The sequence below is a fragment of the Coregonus lavaretus genome (genome assembly GCF_964263955.1).
Source record: "Coregonus lavaretus genome assembly, chromosome: 25".
NCBI classification, from domain to species: Eukaryota; Metazoa; Chordata; class Actinopteri; order Salmoniformes; family Salmonidae; genus Coregonus; species Coregonus lavaretus.
The window spans coordinates 17,593,745-17,611,730 of NC_140012.1; the positions used below are offsets into that span (position 1 = coordinate 17,593,745).

The 17,986-nt window shown below is 43.7% G+C and overlaps 1 protein-coding gene and 1 long non-coding RNA gene across 5 annotated transcripts in view; one reads left to right on the forward strand and one right to left on the reverse strand.

The window, feature by feature from the left end:
- LOC311100805 (protein transport protein Sec24C-like) overlaps positions 1–7,793 on the reverse strand; it is a 36,875-nt gene extending 29,082 nt beyond the window's left edge. For all 3 annotated transcript variants that reach the window (XM_084141773.1, XM_084141772.1, XM_084141771.1), the window contains exons 1-2: positions 7,576–7,793; positions 294–469 (exon numbers count right to left, since the gene is read on the reverse strand). In XM_084141773.1, coding sequence (XP_083997899.1) covers positions 294–450 — 157 coding nt within the window. In that variant the 5' untranslated portion in view covers positions 451–469; positions 7,576–7,793. The remainder of the gene's footprint in view (positions 1–293; positions 470–7,575) is intronic.
- LOC311100807 lies at positions 6,316–11,920 on the forward strand. 2 transcript variants are annotated; one of them, XR_014609855.1, is made up of 2 exons: positions 6,316–6,606; positions 10,416–11,920. It is a non-coding gene; the product is annotated as an uncharacterized lncRNA (long non-coding RNA). The 2 variants fall into 2 exon arrangements; XR_014609856.1 differs by lacking the exon at positions 6,316–6,606 and adding an exon at positions 7,851–7,908.
- The last annotated feature ends 6,066 nt before the right edge of the window (positions 11,921–17,986 follow it).

The window sequence follows — 17,986 nt, forward strand, 5'->3', positions numbered from 1 at the left end:
CACGCATAATATGCTTGCTCACACACATACACAGGAGTAGGAGCAACTAGAATCCCTATGGTTGTTGATGCATTAACAATACAATCAATTACATCCAAACACACACAAGTTGCCACAAAGATATGGCGGGAATGGCAGGAAGTGGACTTTGCGATGGGTACAGAGAAAGAGGGACAGAGACAAGTTTTACCTTGCAGAAGGTCAGCTCGCTAGTGGGAGGAGGGACAGAAACAGAGACACAGACAGTCCCTTGCAAGAAAGAAGAGGTGGGTTAGGGAAAGAGACAGACTTACCTTGTGGTGGAGCCCCAGGCTGGTAGGCTGTAGCGGGCCCGTTGGGTCCGTAGGGGCCAGGGTAGCTCCCTCCCAGGGGAGCGTAGCTGGGCTGGCCATAGCCAGGCTGGGGCTGGCCGTACGGAGACGCCATGGGAGTCTGCTGGTTCACATTCATTCTCAGTTCATACCTAGAGCTGGGAGAGGTTAACATGCATTTAGCACCCCAAGCAGGGTTTGATTTATACCTTTGACTTCACTGCCCTAACAATACTAGTCTGGGCCAACATCAATCTTTTGAAGTTCCAGGGAGTGCCCTGCTTTGTTAGGGTAGGAACCCCTGTAGTTGGAAGTGAACCCTGGCTATCTGAGCAGGAGAATGTAAAGTAAAGGTGAAAAAAGGTTGATGTAGAATCAAGAAAGGTTCCCCTACCAGTCTGGGTTCTGCTGGGTCTAGAGGGAAAATATGCCCACTCAGCACAACCAGGCCAGGCCCTGTGTACTGGAGTCAGTATAGTACTGTACTGCAGGGCTCCGGCCAACACCTAAGACCTGGGCTTCATTTCAATAGTCTCATCTCTCTCTCTCCATCAGTGCTGATGTGAACAATCTGCACAGCTGAGAGCAAATTCCTAGAGAGCATCCACCATATTTCTTTCACCTATCATGTGTTAGATCAGTGCAGTGGAGAGAAAGCCACTAGAGTTATGAGATGCAGGTCTTGTTTAGCAACTAGTGCTGAGCGATTAACCAAAATCTAGTTTTCCCCCCGGTTATTAAAAATCGAATTGACCGCCATCTGTTCAAACACTTGAATTCCATTTAGTTCAGGTTTTTGGTGAGCCCAACATGCCATTTCTCTAGAGAAATCAAATAATTCACGAGAGAAATCAAGTCAAGAACTAGTGGGACGCTGGGCTGAAAGGCGTTGTTTTCATTAAGCAAATATTCAACCTAGTTCAGTGCAGAAACGTGGTAATTAACTACAACGACCATACTCCATTGCGCCTGTTTCCTGCTCGGGCAGAGACGGATCAGCGAGGAAGAGGCGAAGCGAGAGATTTCAGGCCACTTGATTTCAACATCTGAACGAAGTGGACAGGCTAGCATGCTGTTCAACCAGTTGGAGATGGAAAGAAGGGTGTGTTCATAACAATTCAACTGTACCTTGTTAGCGATAGACACAAGTTAGCTAAACTTGAAATATAAAGATTAGCCGGCTACTCACAAGCACGTGGGCTTGTGCTTGAGAGATGATTTATGAGACGTGTTAATTTTCTATAACATCTGCTACAAGAAGTTAATCATTATTATGCATGGTTTTGGTTAAATTTGTAACAAAAAGGGCATTTTCATAGACTGACTGTTAAACTATTTTGATAAAATAATTACATTATTAGTGGGTCTTATGGTTGTGTAAGGCTTATATTATATAACCTACCAGGTACAACCCTAAATCCATAAACATGGGCACCCTCATAGATATCATCCTAACTAACCCTCTAAATACACCTCTGCTGTCTTCAACCAGGATCTCAGCGATCACTGCCTTATTGCCTGCGTCCGTAACGGGTCCGCGGTCAAACGACCACCCCCATCACTATCAAACGCACCCTAAAACACTTTAGCGAGCAGGCCTTCCTAATTTACTTGGCCCAGGTATCCTGGATGGATATCGATCTCATTCCGTCAGTAGAGGATGCCTGGTTGTTCTTTAAAAGTGCTTTCCCCTCTATCTTAAATAAGCATGCCCCATTCAAAAAATGCAGAACTAAGAACAGATATAGCCCCTGGTTCTCCGCAGACTTGACCAGCACAAAAACATCCTGTGGCGTACTGCATTAGCATCGAATAGCCCCACGATATGCAACTTTTCAGGGAAGTTAGGAACCAATATACACAAGCAGTTAGGAAAGCAAAGGCTAGCTTTTTCAAACAGAAATTAGCATCCTGTAGCACTAACTCCAAAATGTTTTGGGACAATAAAGTCCATGGAGAATAAGAGCACCTCCTCCCAGCTGCCCACTGCACTGAGGCTAGGAAACATTATCACCACCGATAAATCTACAATAATCGAGAATTTCAACAAGCATTTTGCTACGGCTGGCCATGCTTTCCACCTGGCTACCACTACCCCGGCCACCAGCTCTGCACCCTCTGCTGCAACTTGCCCATGCCCCCCCCCGCTTCTTCTTCACACAAATTCAGACAGCTGATGTTCTGAAAGAGCTGCAAAATCTGGACCCCTACAAATCATCTGGGCTAGACAATCTGGACCCTTTCTTTCTAAAAAAAATAGCAGCCGAAATTGTCGCAACCCCTATTACTAGCCTGTTCAACCTCTCTTTCGTAACGTCTGAGATCCCCAGAGAATGGAAAGCTGCCGCGGTCAACCCCCTCTTCAAAGGGGGTGACACTCTAGATCCAAACTGTTACAGACCTATATCCATCCTGCCCTGCCTTTCGAAAGTTTTTGAAAGCCAAGTTAACAAACAGATCACCGACAATTTGAACCGTGATCGATAATAGACAGTACTGTGCAGCAGTCTTCATGGACCTGGCCAAGGCTTTCGACTCTGTCAACCACTGCATTCTTATTGGCAGACTAAATAGCCTTGGTTTCTCAAATGACTGCCTCGCCTGGTTCACCAACTACTTCTCAGATAGAGTTCAATGTGTCAAATCGGAGGGCCTGTTGTCTGGACCTATGCAGTCTATGGGGGTGCCACAGGGTTCAATTCTTGGGCCGACTCTTTTCTCTGTGTATATCAATGATGTCGCTCTTGCTGCTGGTGACTCTGAGATCCACCTCTATGCAGACGACACCATTTTGTATACATCTGGCCCTTCATTGGAAACTGTGTTAACAAACCTCCAAACGAGCTTCAATGCCATACAACACTCCTTCCATAGCCTCCAACTGCTCTTAAACGCTAGTAAAACTAAATGCATGCTCTTCAATCGAACGCTGCTGGCACCCGCCCACCCGACTAGAATCACTACTCTCGACGGGTCTGACCTAGAGTATGTGGACAACTACAAATACCTAGGTGTCTGGTTAGACTGTAAACTCTCCTTCCAGACTCACATTAAGCATCTCCAATCCAAAGTTAAATCTAGAATCGGCTTCTTATTTCGCAACAAAGCCTCCTTCACTCATGCTGCCAACCATGCCCTCGTAAAACTGACTATCCTACCGATTCTTGACTTCGGCGATGTCATTTACAAAATAGCCTCCAACACTCTACTCAGCAAATTGGATGTAGTCTATCACAGTGCCATCCGTTTTGTCACCAAAGCCCCATATACTACCCACCATTGTGACCTGTACGCTCTTGTTGGCTGGTTCTCACTACATATTTGTCGCCAAACCCACTGGCTCCAGGCCATCTATAAATCACTGCTTGGCAAATCTCTGCCTTATCTTAGCTCATTGGTCACGATAGCAACACCTACCCGTAGTATGCGCTCCAGCAGGTATATCTCACTGGTCATCCCCAAAGCCAACACCTCCTTTGGCCGCCATTCCTTCCAGTTCTCTGCTGCCAATGACTGGAACGAACTGCAAAAATCTCTGAAGATGGAGACTCTTATCTCCCTCACTAACTTTAAGCATCAGTTGTCAGAGCACCTTACCGATCACTGCACCTGTACACAGCCCTTCTGAAATTAGCCCACTCAACTACCTCATCCCCATATTGTTATTTATTTTGCTCATTTGCACCCCAGTATCTTTATTTGCACATCATGTCTTGCACATCTATCATTCCAGTGTAAATACCAATTGTCATTATTTTGCACTATGGCCTATTTATTGCCTTACCTTCATAACTTGCTACATTTGCACACACTGTATATATATATATATTATGTGGTATTTTTGACTATATGTTTTGTTTTACCCCATATGTAACTCTGTGTTGTTGTGGTTTTTAATCGCACTGCTTTGCTTTATCTTAGCCAGGTCGCTGTTGTAAATGAGAACTTGTTCTCAACTGGCTTACCTAGTTAAATAAAGGTGAAATAAAAAATGAAATATATACTTTTTTACCTTAGGTATAATTTCACAAGTCCTGCATTCATTAGAATATTGCTGACTGTTCGCAATTACGTGCATTTGACATTTAAATTGTACAACAAAGCTTATTTAGAGAAAACATTAAAACAATTGAGATATACATTGTGAACTGCCAATATGTTAGAAAAAATGTAGATATGAATTTTAGGCCATATCGCCCAGCCCTACTTAGTACACACTTGGCCCCGCCTACATCACCCTACTACAGGCCTGACAAGGCAATCTGATTTTGGCAAACAGGAGGTCAGGTTTTTCCCTAATTCACTTTCTTTAAAACACACCTAACCTAATTTATCTTTATGTGAGTAAAATACAACCCTAGCTATACAGCAGAAGTAGGATCGGTAAGGCTCAATCTAACATCATGTGGCTGGCTGTAACCAAGCTGACAGGCAGCCATATAATGGATAGACTAGTGTCCTGTCCTCTGTACACTGACACTAGGCCAAGCTACACCACCCACTTGTCAAAAAACCTGTTGGCTAGCTATTGAGCAGCAATTAACTTAGCTACCTTACAACAACACATCTTTCTTTCAATTCACTTAGCTACCTTACAACAACACATCTTTCTTTTAAAGCTGCAATATGTAACTTTTTGGGCGACCTGACCAAATTCACATAGAAGTGTGAGTTAGAGATCTGTCATTCTCATTGAAAGCCAGTCTAAGAAGCGGTAGATCAGTTCTATGTGCGCTATTTCTATGCGTCCCGTTCTCAAGTTTAGTTTTTGCGTCTTTTACATTCGGTGTTGTAATATTTCACAGTGGTTTATGACTGCTTGTTTTGTCAAATAAACTGAAATTAGGCTAACTATTATAATTTTTGAAACCAGGAAATGGAGGAGCGGAGTTAAATGTAACTACATGTAATCTAAAAAGTAATTATTTATCATGAGAGGACCATAAAGAATAACCAGTAATGCTGCATACTCCAAGAAAGTTAATCTCACCTTTCTGGTGAAAATAGTTTTAAATTGCTGAGGTGTAGTCACTTTTGAGTACACAAGCTCAAGTACACAGTACAAATATGATAAAAATATTTTCTGACGTATTTCCTATTCAACAAACCTGTATGAATAAGGCTTGAAATTACTTATATGCTTTCTAAATATAGTATAATCAAATTATAAAACCACTAACTATAAGCTTTCACCTTCTTTATGACTGTAAAATACATATTTGTATGATCAGTGTTAGAGAAAATATGCATATTTTCTAAAGGTCTCTCTTAATCAAAACATCTGCCCCGACCTCTGAACGTCACACAGAGCTAGCTCTAGCTTGGCTTCCTGAACTCGTTAGGATCTCGCCTTTCATCTCATATTAATCTCATCCATCTATGACAGAAAGTGTTTGTTTAAAATCTATGAATAATTTATCAAATCAAATCACATGCGCCGAATACAACCTTACCGTGAAATGCTTACTTACAAGCCCTAAACCAACAATGGCGTTTTAAGAAAATAGAGTTAAGAAAAGAAAAAAAAGACACAATAACAATAATGAGGCTATATACAAGGGGTACCAGTACTGAGTCAATGTGCGGGGGTACAGGTTAGTCGAGGTAATTTGTACATGTAGGTAGGGGTAAAGTGACTATGCATAGATAATAAACAGCGAGTGGCAGCAGTTTCAAAACAAAGAGGGGGGGGGGGGTCAATGCAAATAGTCCAGGTGGCCATTTGATTAATTGTTCAGCAGTCTTATGGCTTGGGGGTAGAAGCTGTTAAGGAGACTTTTGGACCTATACTTGGCTACAAATCGATCTCTGAATATGCTATATAGTGAATAAAGCAGCTATGACATAAGGATTGCAGGCATGTGCTTTGTCAGTGGTTGTGATGTAAGAGTTGATGGACAGTCGGAAGAGCGAATGAAATGGTAGGAGGGACATCCCAGCTTCAAGTGTTTTCAGATTTCACATCCTATGTCACACAAACAAATATACTACTGTGTCCGTTGGATCCAGGCCATTTTGATCTACGGTGCCCACAGATCGATTTATAAGCAAAAATTACAGTCGGAACCGGTAACAGAACCACACTTTACATCTAAGACGTTTAAACACAGTTGCAGACGACAGTATTTTTCCAGTGACAACACCTTTGTGGCATCAGTCTTCCATTTACACACAGGTGTTCGGAGACGCAGATAGCTAATTAGCACATGTAGTCCACTCAGTCTTATCTGTTTTCCTTAAGCAAGCGCTGTAACATGGAAATATGGCCGTGTGGGAACGCTAACCATATAAAAAGGTGTGTATCAATTATTATTTATCGCCAATATTAAAGGTAAAGCGATACGTGTTTATGTTCCAACCGAGCGTCGTGGCTCTTAAGACGCCTTCATCCAATGACTCTTATGACTATGTGTAATGTAATGGAACAGAGTCATGATTAAGGGCTAGCCACTGGTTACCTTGGTTAGCTAACTAGCCAACTCCGGTGTAGCAATATTATGATGACAAACACGGGTTCAATCAACACAGCTCTTTAAATAATTCAAGGTAACAGGTGCCACGGTTAGAAATACAATACCGTTGGATCTGTATACTGACTGTAGCAATTAACAGTTAGCTAGCGTAACGGGCCTGTTGAATGACTTCGCCGTATCGGCGCTAGCAAGAAGCTGTCGAACGTGCCGAGCTACGGCTGGCTGACTAGCTAACGTTAATTGGATAGCTTACGTCTGTTTAGCAACTAGTTATCGTTAAATGTTATGATTGCTTGATCTATAACCCATTAAAGTGTAGAAAACTTAAATGGAAAAGAGAGGGGATGTATTTTAGGTTAGCTGATATCTAAAGACAGGCAATAGTCTTGTTACGTTAACTAGCGTGGGTAACTACGGCTATTTCTAGTTAGCTAGCTAACCAATGTCGCATTTCACCGGGCTACGGTAACGTTAGCTAAATCAATATTCATTCTCGTGATCAGAGAAACAATCATATTTCAGCTTCTATACACGGTCTTTAGTAAAACAACACTAAATAGCTAACCTTCATGTCAGTTAACTTTGGGCCTACATACACGGAGTTGATTCATGACAAGAATCAGCTAAATAATGGAGTGTGGCTAGTATCCTGCTGACGTTAGGTAGCTAGCTAAGTTAGCATGTAGCTAGTTACCTAGCTACCAAGTTAGCTAGCTATGCTACCACGGATTTCTAATATGTTTTCTTTCAAGGAATTGAAATACTTCACCAAGGTACAACTCGACACTCACCTCAAAACTGGGTAAAATAACGAGTTAGAGCCAAGAGGTCGGTTGTCCCCTGCTCACAACCGGTTCCGAAGGCCAGTGGCCGTAAAACTATTGCCAATGTCCGTCCTGGGGTGTTTCGCTAACCCTGCTCACAACCGGTTCCGAAGGCCAGTGGCCGTCAAACTATTGCCAATGTCCGACCTGGGGTGTTTCGCTAATCCCTTCCTCTCTGGTTTCTCTCCAAGCAGACATTCGCACCGGAACTGTCGTAGCTAGCTGTCTGCCACATCCACATCCGGACACTGCGTCAGCTGCTCAATAACAACAGGGCGGTTAGGTTAGGTTGTGAATTATGTACGTCTATGGTTTATTACACTTTTAACAGTGTACGGAACGTAAAGTTTAGGATTGCAGTTATCAGTCTCCCTAAAATGTTATCTAACCTTTTCTTGTTTCAGTCAAATAATCTCAGAGGTTGATTGTACTTCATCATGGTGCTGTCCCTATTATCTACTTTACAAATATTGTTAAATACAGGGTAAAAATAATTGTTGGCCTGCTTATGTGTTCAAACTCCTCTAGCTCCACAATGAGACAGGGTGCAGGCCAGGCAGCAGGCTTTTAGCCAGCCTGCCAGCTTAGTGGAGTCTGCCACTAGCACAGTCAGTGTAGTCAGCTCAGCTATCCCCATTGAGACCCTGTCTGTGCCTCAATCATCTTTTGAGCTTCTAGTCATGAAATCTATGCAGCCTACTCAATCACTTTTTATAGCTACTGTTTACAGGCCTCCTGGGCCTTATACAGAGTTCCTCACTGAGTTCCCTGAAATCCTATCGGACCTTGTAGTCATGGCAGATAATATTCAAATTTTTGGTGACTTTAATATTCACATGGAAAAGTCCACAGACCCACTCCAAAAGGCTTTCGGAGCCATCATCGACTCAGTGGGTTTTGTCCAACATGTCTTCGGACCTACTCATTGCTACAGTCATACCCTGGATCTAGTTTTGTCCCGTGGAATAAATATTGTGGATCTAAATGTTTTTCCTGATAACCCTGGACTATCGGACCACCATCTTATTACGTTTGCATTCACAACAAATTATCTGCTCAGACCCCAACCAAGGACCATCAAAAGCCGTGCTATAAATTCTCGGACAACCCAAAGATTCCTAGAGGCCATTCCAGACTCCCTTCACTTACTCAAGGACATCGGAGTACAAAAATCAGTTAACGACCTAACTGAGGATCTAAATGTAACCTTGCGTAATACCCTAGATGCAGTCGCACCCCTAAAAACAAAAAACATTTGTCACAAGAAACTAGCTCCCTGGTATACAGAAAATACCCGAGCCCTGAAGCAAGCCTCCAGAAAATTGGAATGGAAATGGCGCTCCACCAAACTGGAAGTCTTCCTACTAGCTTGGAAAGAAAGTACAGAGCAATATCGAAGAGCCCTCACTGCTGCTCGATCATCCTATCTTTCCAACCTAATTGAGGAGAATAAGAACAATCCAACATTTCTATTTGATACTGTCGCAAAGCTAACTAAAAAGCAACATTCCCCAAGAGAGGATGCCTTTCACTTCAGCAGTGATGAATTCATGAACTTCTTCGACGAAAATATAATTATCATTAGAAAGCAAATTATGGACTCCTCTTTGAATCTGCATATTTCTCCAAAGCTCAGCTGTCCTGAGTCTGCACAAAACTGCCAGGACCAAGGATCAATGGAGACACTCAAGTTATTTAATCCTATATCTCTTGACACATTCATAAAAATAGTCATGGCCTCTAAACCTTCAAGCTGTATACTGGACCCTATTCCAACTAAACTACTGAAAGAGCTACTTCCTGTGCTTGGCAATCCTATGTTGAACATAATAAATGGTTCCCTATCCACTGGATGTGTACCAAACTCTCTAAAAGTGGCAGTAACAAAGCCTCTCTTGAAAAAGCCAAACCTTGACCCAGAAAATGTAAAAAACTATCGGCCTATATCGAATCTCCCATTCCTCTCAAACATTTTAGAAAAAGCAGTTGTGCAGCAACTCACTGTCTTCCTGAAGACAAAACATTTATACGAAATGATTCAGTCTGGTTTTATACCCCATCATAGCACTGAGACCGCACTCGTGAAGGTGGTAAATGACCTTTTAATGGCGTCAGACCAAGGCTCTGCATCTGTCCTCGTGTTCCTAGACCTTAGTGCTGCTTTTGACACCATCGATCACCACATTCTTTTGGAGTGATTGGAAATCTTAATTGGTCTACACGGACAAGTTCTTGCCTGGTTTAGATCTTATCTGTCAGAAAGAAATACATTCGTCTCTGTGGATAGTTTGTCCTCTGACAAATCAATTGTACGTTTCGGTGTTCCTCAAGGTTCTGTTTTAGGACCACTATTGTTTTCACTATATATTTTATCTCTTGGCGATGTAATTCGGAAACACAATGTTAACTTTCATTGCTATGCGGACGACACACAGCTCTACATTTCGATGAAACATGGTGAAGCCCCAAAGTTGCCTACCCTGGAAGCATGTGTTTCAGACATAAGGAAGTGGATGGCGGCAAATGTTTTACTTTTAAACTCGGACAAAACAGAGATGCTAGTTCTAGGTCCCAAGAAACAAAGAGATCTTCTGTTGGATCTGACAATTAATCTTGATGGTTGTACAGTCGTCTCAAAAAAAACTGTGAAGGACCTCGGCGTTACTCTGGACCCTGTTCTCTCTTTTGATGAACATATAAAGAATATTTCAAGGACAGCTTTTTTCCATCTTCATAACATTGCAAAAATCAGAAATTTTGTCCAAAAATGATGCAGAAAAGCTAATCCATGCTTTTGTCACTTCTAGGTGAGACTACTGCAATGCTCTAATCTCCGGCTACCCGGATAAAGCACTAAATACACTTCAGTTAGTGCTAAACACGGTGCATCACTTGAGTGGGTTGAGTCACTGACGTGATCTTCCTGTCCGGTTTGTCGCTCCCTCGGGCTCGTGCAGTGGAGGAGATCTTCGTGGGCTATACTCAGCCTTATCTCAAGGTAGTAGGTTGGTGGTCTGTTGATATCCCTCGTACTCCCGAGTGGTGCAGTGGTCTAAGGCACTGCATCGCAGTGCTAGCTGTGCCACTACATTTACATTTTACATTTTAGTCATTTAGCAGACGCTCTTATCCAGAGCGACTTACAGGAGCAATTAGGGTTACGCAATTCCTTCCAGACTAGAGATCCTGGTTCGAATCCAGGCTCTGTCGTAGCCGGCCGCAACCGGGAGACCCATGGGGCGGCGCACAATTGGCCCAGCGTCGTCCATGGTAGGGGAGGGAATGGCCGGCTGGGATGTAGCTCAGTTGGTAGAGTTGTGGGTTCGCTTCCCACGGGGGACTAGTATGAAAAAATAAAAAATTAATGTATGCACTCACTAACTGTAAGTCGCTCTGGATAAGAGCGTCTGCTAAATGACTAAAATGTAAATGTAAATATCCCTCTGGTGGTGTGGGGGCTGTGCTTTGGCAAAGTGGGTGGAGTTATATCCTGCCTGGTTGGCCCTGTCTGGGGGTATCATCGGACGGGGCCACAGTGTCTCCCGAACCCCCCTGTCTCAGCCTCCAGTATAGTTTAATAATGTATAAGTATAGTTATATGCCAGGGGGCTAGGGTCAGTCTGGTATATCTGGTGTTATTCTCCTGCCTTATCAGGTGTCCTGTGTGAATTTAAATATGCTCCCTCTAATTCTCTCTCTCTCCCTCCCTTCCCGGAGGACCTGAGCCCTAGGACCATGCCTCAGGACTACCTGGCCTGATGACTCCTTGCTGTCCCCAGTCCACCTGGTCGTGCTGCTGCTCCAGTTTCCACTCTTCTGCCTGTGGCTATGGAACCCTGACCGGTTCACCGGACGTGCTACCTTGTCCCAGACCTGCTGTTTTCAACTCAACGCACCAACTCAACGCACCTGCTATTTCAACCTCTAAATGCCCGGCTATGAAAAGCCAAGTGACGTTTACTCCTGATGTACTGACCTGTTGCAACCTCTACAACCACTGTGATTATTATTTGACCCTGCTGGTAATCTATGAACGTTTGAACATCTTGGAGAAAAATCTGGCCTTAATGGCCATGTACTGTTATAATCTCCACCCGGCACAGCCAGAAGGGGACTGGCCACCTCTCAGAGCCTGGTTCCTCTCTAGGTTTCTTCCTAGGTTTCTGCCTTTCCTAGGTTTGTTTTTCCTAGCCACCGTGCTGCTACATCTGCATTGCTTGCTGTTTGCGGTTTTAGGCTGGGTTTCTGTATAGCATTTTGTGACATCTGCTGATGTAAAAAGAGCTTTATAAATAACATTTGTTTGATTTGATTGATTGTGTGTATCTGTTGTCTGTCTAGAAATCTTTTAACTTGTTTTGGACAGTAGGGACACTCGTGGAGTGTTTGGTAGGCCTACTCAGGTGACCAGGAAGTATTAGCACAGATGAGCAGGTGGAGGGTGACTTGCAGTATTGGGCGAGATGACACGAGGCAGGAAGAAGGGCACGAGGTTCAAACCCAAACTGACATCTGCGAAATACAAGACGAATGCTTTCTCCTTTGAGTCAAGTACAGGAGAGATAATTACATGTTACGCTCCTAAATACCCTGAACAGTCGACGGATAGTGAACTCTCAGAAATTGAACCTGGCCCAGTGGGAGTACGATTCATGGATAAAGTGGATCCATGCCTTTTGGCCGATCCATTTGTGGTATCAGGCTGGGTAAAGAAGGAGTTGAGTTTTGTCAATTCGGTCAAAGTATCCAGAAGTGGACGTTTCACGACTCGGGACGAGAGCTGTGTTCTGCTTTGCTCTCTGAAACAGAGAGCCGCTGAAAATAGTAATAACTGGGGTGGCGTTTAGTGTTCAGAGATTTGGATTCAGAGTGTTTAGTAATCACATGTACAGGGTTGCAGGTGTGAAAATCTTAGGCTCAGGACTAAGTGAAATAAAGTAATAAAAAACAACAATAGAAATAGCACTATATATACTGAACAAAAATATAAACACAACATGTAAAGTGTTAGTCCCATGTTTCATGAGCTGAAATAAAAGATCCCAGAAATGTTCCATACGCAAAAAAATCGAATCTCTCTAAAATGTTGTGCACAAATTTGTTTACATCCCTGTTAGTGAGCAGTTCTCCTTTGCCAAGATAATCCATCCACCTGACAGGTGTGGCATATCAAGAAGCTGATTAAACAGCATGAGCTTTATACAAGTGCACCTTGTGCTGGGGACAATATAAGGCCACTCTAAAATGTGCAGTTTTGTCACACAACACAATGCCACAGATGCAATTGGCATGCTGACTGCAGGAATGTCCACCAGAGCTGTTGCCAGAGAATTGAATGTTCATTTCTCTACCATAACCGCCTCCAACTTTGTTTTAGAGAATTTGGCAGTACGTCCAACCGGCCTCACAACCGCAGAACACGTGTAACCACGCCAGTCCAGGACCTCCACTTCCGGCTTCTTCACCTGCGGGATAGTCTGAGACCAGCCACCCGGACAGCTGATGAAACTGAGGAGTATTTCTGTCTGCAATAAAGCCATTTTGTGAGGGGAAACTCATTCTGATTGGCTGGGCCTGGCTCCCCAGTGGGTGGGCCTATGCCCGCCCAGGCCCACCCATGACTGTGCCCCTGCCCAGTCATGTGAAATCCATAGATTATGGCCTAATTCATTTATTCAAATCGACTGATTTCCTTATATAAACTATAACTCAATAAAATATTTGAAATTGTTGCATGTTGTGTTTATATTTTTGTTCAGTATACATCATAACTAGCAGTGATGAATAAATAAATGTCCATTGGGGTGGAGGCAGAGTAAAGACTGTTTAGGGGGTGTGTGGGAATGACCTTAGGGGGAGCAGCATGACCATTGAGGGGGTGTGGACCAAGTCAAATAAAAACAATAACAATTATATTATTAAAAAATCCATAATATACATATTAACAACTGCAATAGGGATGAATGTCGTTGGGGTGGGGGCAGAGCAAATGTCCATAGGGGGAACAGCATGTAAGGTAAGTGACTGTTGAGGGGTTGTGGGGGGGAATGTACATAGGGGGAGGAGCAGGGGAAGGGGGTAACAGGAAGCTGACTAGTGGTGGTTATCCGGCAGCCTGATGGTCTGAGGGTAGAAACTATTGGCCAGTCTTCCAGTTTTTGCCATGATGCTCCTGTACTGCCCGCGTCTGAATGATTGAAGTCAGAAGAACAGGGCATGGCTTGGGTGGCTGGGGTCCCTGATGATCTTCTTGGGCTTCCTGCAACACCTGGTGCGTTCGGCTGCACGTATCACCCTCTGAAGCCCCTTGCAGTCCGCGGCGGTGGAGTTGCCGTACAAGGCTGTGATGCAGCCTGACAATATGCTCTTGATGGTGTTCCTGTAGACACTGTGAGGGCCCTCGGGGACAGGCCGAATTTCTTCAGCGTCCTGAGGTTGAAGAGTTGCTGTCGTGCCTTCTTCACCACGGTGTCCATGTGGTTAGACCATTTCAGCTTCTCTGATGCTGGAGTTGGAACTGTGTGAGTCCATGCAGTCGTGGGTATACAGGGAATACAGGAGGGGACTGAGGACGCACCCTTGTGGGGCCCCCGTGTTGAGAGTCAGTGTCAAGGACATCTTGAGAGTCAAGTGGACATCTTGAAGCAGGTGGGTATAGTGGCCTGAGCTAGGGAGAGATTGAAAATGTCAAAGAACACAACAGCCAGCTGGTCTGCACATGCTCTGAGGGCACAACTAGGGATGCCGTCTTGGCCGGCAGCCTGGCGAGGGTTAATACGTTTGAATGACTTACATACATCCTCAGTGGAGACTGTGAGTGTGGAGCCCACGTTGTCATTGGGGGCTCTCCTCGGCAGCTCAGGGTCATTGTGCTCGAATCGTGAGAAAAAGGTGTTTAGCTCCTCCGGTAGGGTGGCGTTGGTGACTGCGATGTGGCTGACTTTCTTTTTGTAATGCGTGATCGTTAGGAGCCACATACACCTTGTGTCCGACCCGCTGAATTGCTCCACTTTTTCCCTATACTTGTGTTTCGCCATCTTGATCGATCTGCGTAGGTTGTATTTGTACTGTTTAATCAAACTATTGTTCCCGGTCACCTTGCCCTGTTTATAAGCAGCATCTCTCTCTTTCAGTTTTCCTACAAGGCTCCTATCAATCCATGGTTTTTGATTCGGGAACGTTTTGAAAGACACTATCAGTATCACGTCATCTATGCATTTTTTTATGAATCCGGTGACTGAGTCGGCGTATTCATTGATATTATCTCCAGAAGCGACATGGAACGTATTCCAGTCCACGTGATCAAAACAGTCTTGGAGTGTAAATTCTGATTGGTCGGACCAACGCTGTACAGACCTGACCACTGGAACATTCATCTTGAGTTTTTGTTTGTAGGTGGGTAGAGGCAAGATAGAGTCATGGTCGTATTTGCCGAAAGGAGGACAGGAGGGGGCCTTATACCTGTGCCGAAAAGGCGTCTAACAGTGGTCAAGAGTAGAATTTCCGTGAGTTAGACAGTCGATGTGTTAGTAATAATTTGGGAGCACGGTTCTCAAATTACTTTTGGTAAAGTCCACCACAACAATGAACACTGCCTCCAGGAATGTGGTCTCCAGTTTGTTCAGGATCCAATGAAGATCTTTGAGAGCCTTTTTGGTGTCGGCTTGGGGCAGGATGTACACAGCCATGGCGATAATCCCTGAAAGGTGGATCGACTGAAGTTGAAGATTTACATTGACATTTACATCATTTAGCAGACGCTCTTATCCAGAGCGACTTACAAATTGGTGCATTCAACTTATGATAGCCAGTGGGACAACCACTTTTTTAATACATTTTTTTGATGGGGGGGGGGGGGGGGGGGAGTAGAAGGATTACTTTATACTATTCCAGGTATTCCTTAAAGAGGTAGGGTTTCAAGTGTCTCCGGAAGGTGGTCAGTGACTCCGCTGTCCTGGTGTCGTGGGGGAGCTTGTTCCACCATTGGGGTGCCAGAGCAGCAAATAGCTTTGACTGGGCTGAGCGGGAACTGTGCTTCCGTAGAGGTAGGGGAGCTAGCAGGCCAAAGGTGGATGAACGTAGTGCCCTCGTTTGTGTGTAGGATCAGAGCCTGAAGGTAAGGAGGTGCCGTTCCCCTCACAGCTCCGTAGGCAAGCACCATGGTCTTGTAGTAGATGCGAGCCAACTAAAGTATACTGTAGTATGAGGCTAGGTAGTCTACATATTGGCCCACTGAAAACTGTTGAGTGAACATGAGATGATAAAAATGTACTCCTGCAGTGACGGCCCCTTTGTCTCTGAATGGTCGAATGTGTGTGTCCACATTTTATGATTCCACACATGCAGGGGCAAGACATGGTGCTAAATGAGTATGCTGGACAGACATCTGCTGAGGACCAAGAGTGATGAGCTCAGCATCACATTAGTGAAAACCAAGACTGTTCTCCAGTGGTGTAAAGTACTTAAGTAAAACTACTTTAAAGTACTACTTAAGTAGTTTTTTGGGGTATCTGTACTTGACTTTAATATTTATATTTTTGACTACTTTTACTTCACTACATTCCTAAAGACAATTATGTACTTTTTACTCCATACATTTTCTGTGGCACCCAAAAGTACTCATTACATTTTGAATGCTTAGCAGGACAGGAAAATTGTCTAATTCACACATCAAGAGAACATCCCTGGTTATCCCTACTGCCTCTGATCTGGCGGACTCACTAAACACGTGCTTCGTTTGTAAATTATGTCTGAGTGTTGGAGCGTGCCCCTGGCTATCCGTAAATAAAAACAAGAAAATGGTGCTGTCTGGTTTGCGTAAAATAAGGAATTTGAAATTATTTATACTTTTACTTTTGAAACGTAAGTATATTTGAGCAATTTTATTTACTTTTTATACTTAAGTATATTTAAAACCAAATACTTTTAGACTTTTACTCAAGTAGGATTTTACTGGGTGACTTTCACTTTTACTTGAGTCATTTTCTATTAAGGTATCTTTACTTTTACTCAAATATGACAATTGGGGACTTTTTCCACCACTGCTGTTCTCAGGGCAGGCCTGGTTGTAGCTAGATATGTTTGAGTCACTTCAGGGACAATTGTTTTGCATTTTAGCTAGCACTAACCCTTTTCCTATCCTTCACCTAATTCTCCTAATGGGGGTGTGGCTGAGAGACAATCCACTCCTTATCTGACCTGCACTGCCCTCTGTCACATTACTAGTGGAACTGCACAGGACAATAACAATACATTAAACACACAAGTGCCCTTCTTTGACCACAGAGAAAATTGCTGCTCCCCATCAATAGTTGATTAGTCTTTTACCAGTTTTTTACTGTAGAATCAAACATGTGCTCTTATAGCTTGTTTAGATCAAGAATGAGCCTGATGGAGGAAGAAAAGTGCGAGCGGTTTACTGATTTCAGCGTTGTGAACAAAGTGCCATATGGTGGCGGTGGAGTTATGGTAGGGGCAGGCATACAGACAACGAACACAATTGCATTTTATCGATGGCAGTTTGAATGCACAGAGATACCGTGACGAGATCCTGAGGCCCATTGTCGTGCCCTTCATCTGCCGCCATCACCTCATGTTTCAGCATGATAATGCACGGCCCCATGTTGCGAGGATCTGTACACAATTCCTGGAAGCTGAAAATGTCCCAGTTCTTCCATGGCCTGCATACTCACCAGACATGTCACCCATTGGGCATGTTTGGGATGCTCTGGATCGACGTGTACGACAGCGTGTTCCAGTTCCCGTCAATATCCAGCAACTTCGCACAGCCATTGAAGAGGAGTGGGACAACATTCCACAGGTCACAATCAACAGCCTGATCAACTCTATGCGAAAGAGATGTGTGGCGCTGCATGAGGCAAATGGTGGTCACACCAGATACTGACTGGTTTTCTGATCCATGCCCCTACTTTCTTTTTAAGGTATCTGTGACTGTATTCCCAGTCATGTGAAATCCACAGATTAGGGCCTAATTAATTTATTTCAATTGACTGATTTCCTCATATGAACTGTAACATAGTGAAATCGTAGAAATTGTTGCATGTTGCATTTATATTTTTGTTCAGTATACTTTCAATCCGTTTCTCTGCATATTTCAAGACATGGCATATTGGGGAATATTCTCTTCTCATCTTGATAAAAAAAAAAGAAGAAACGTGGAAATCAATCAATTCGCCATCACTAACAAAATGGAAAAATCAAATAATTCCTTATTGAAATAGCATGGGTGACCGAGAAAATGACATGATCACAATATTGCCAGAATAAGACCCTCGATATTTATTGGAAAGGAGCATCAAGCTCATCACCTTGCACTTTCACCACCCTGTGAAGTTCATCATAATGTATTTTTCATCTG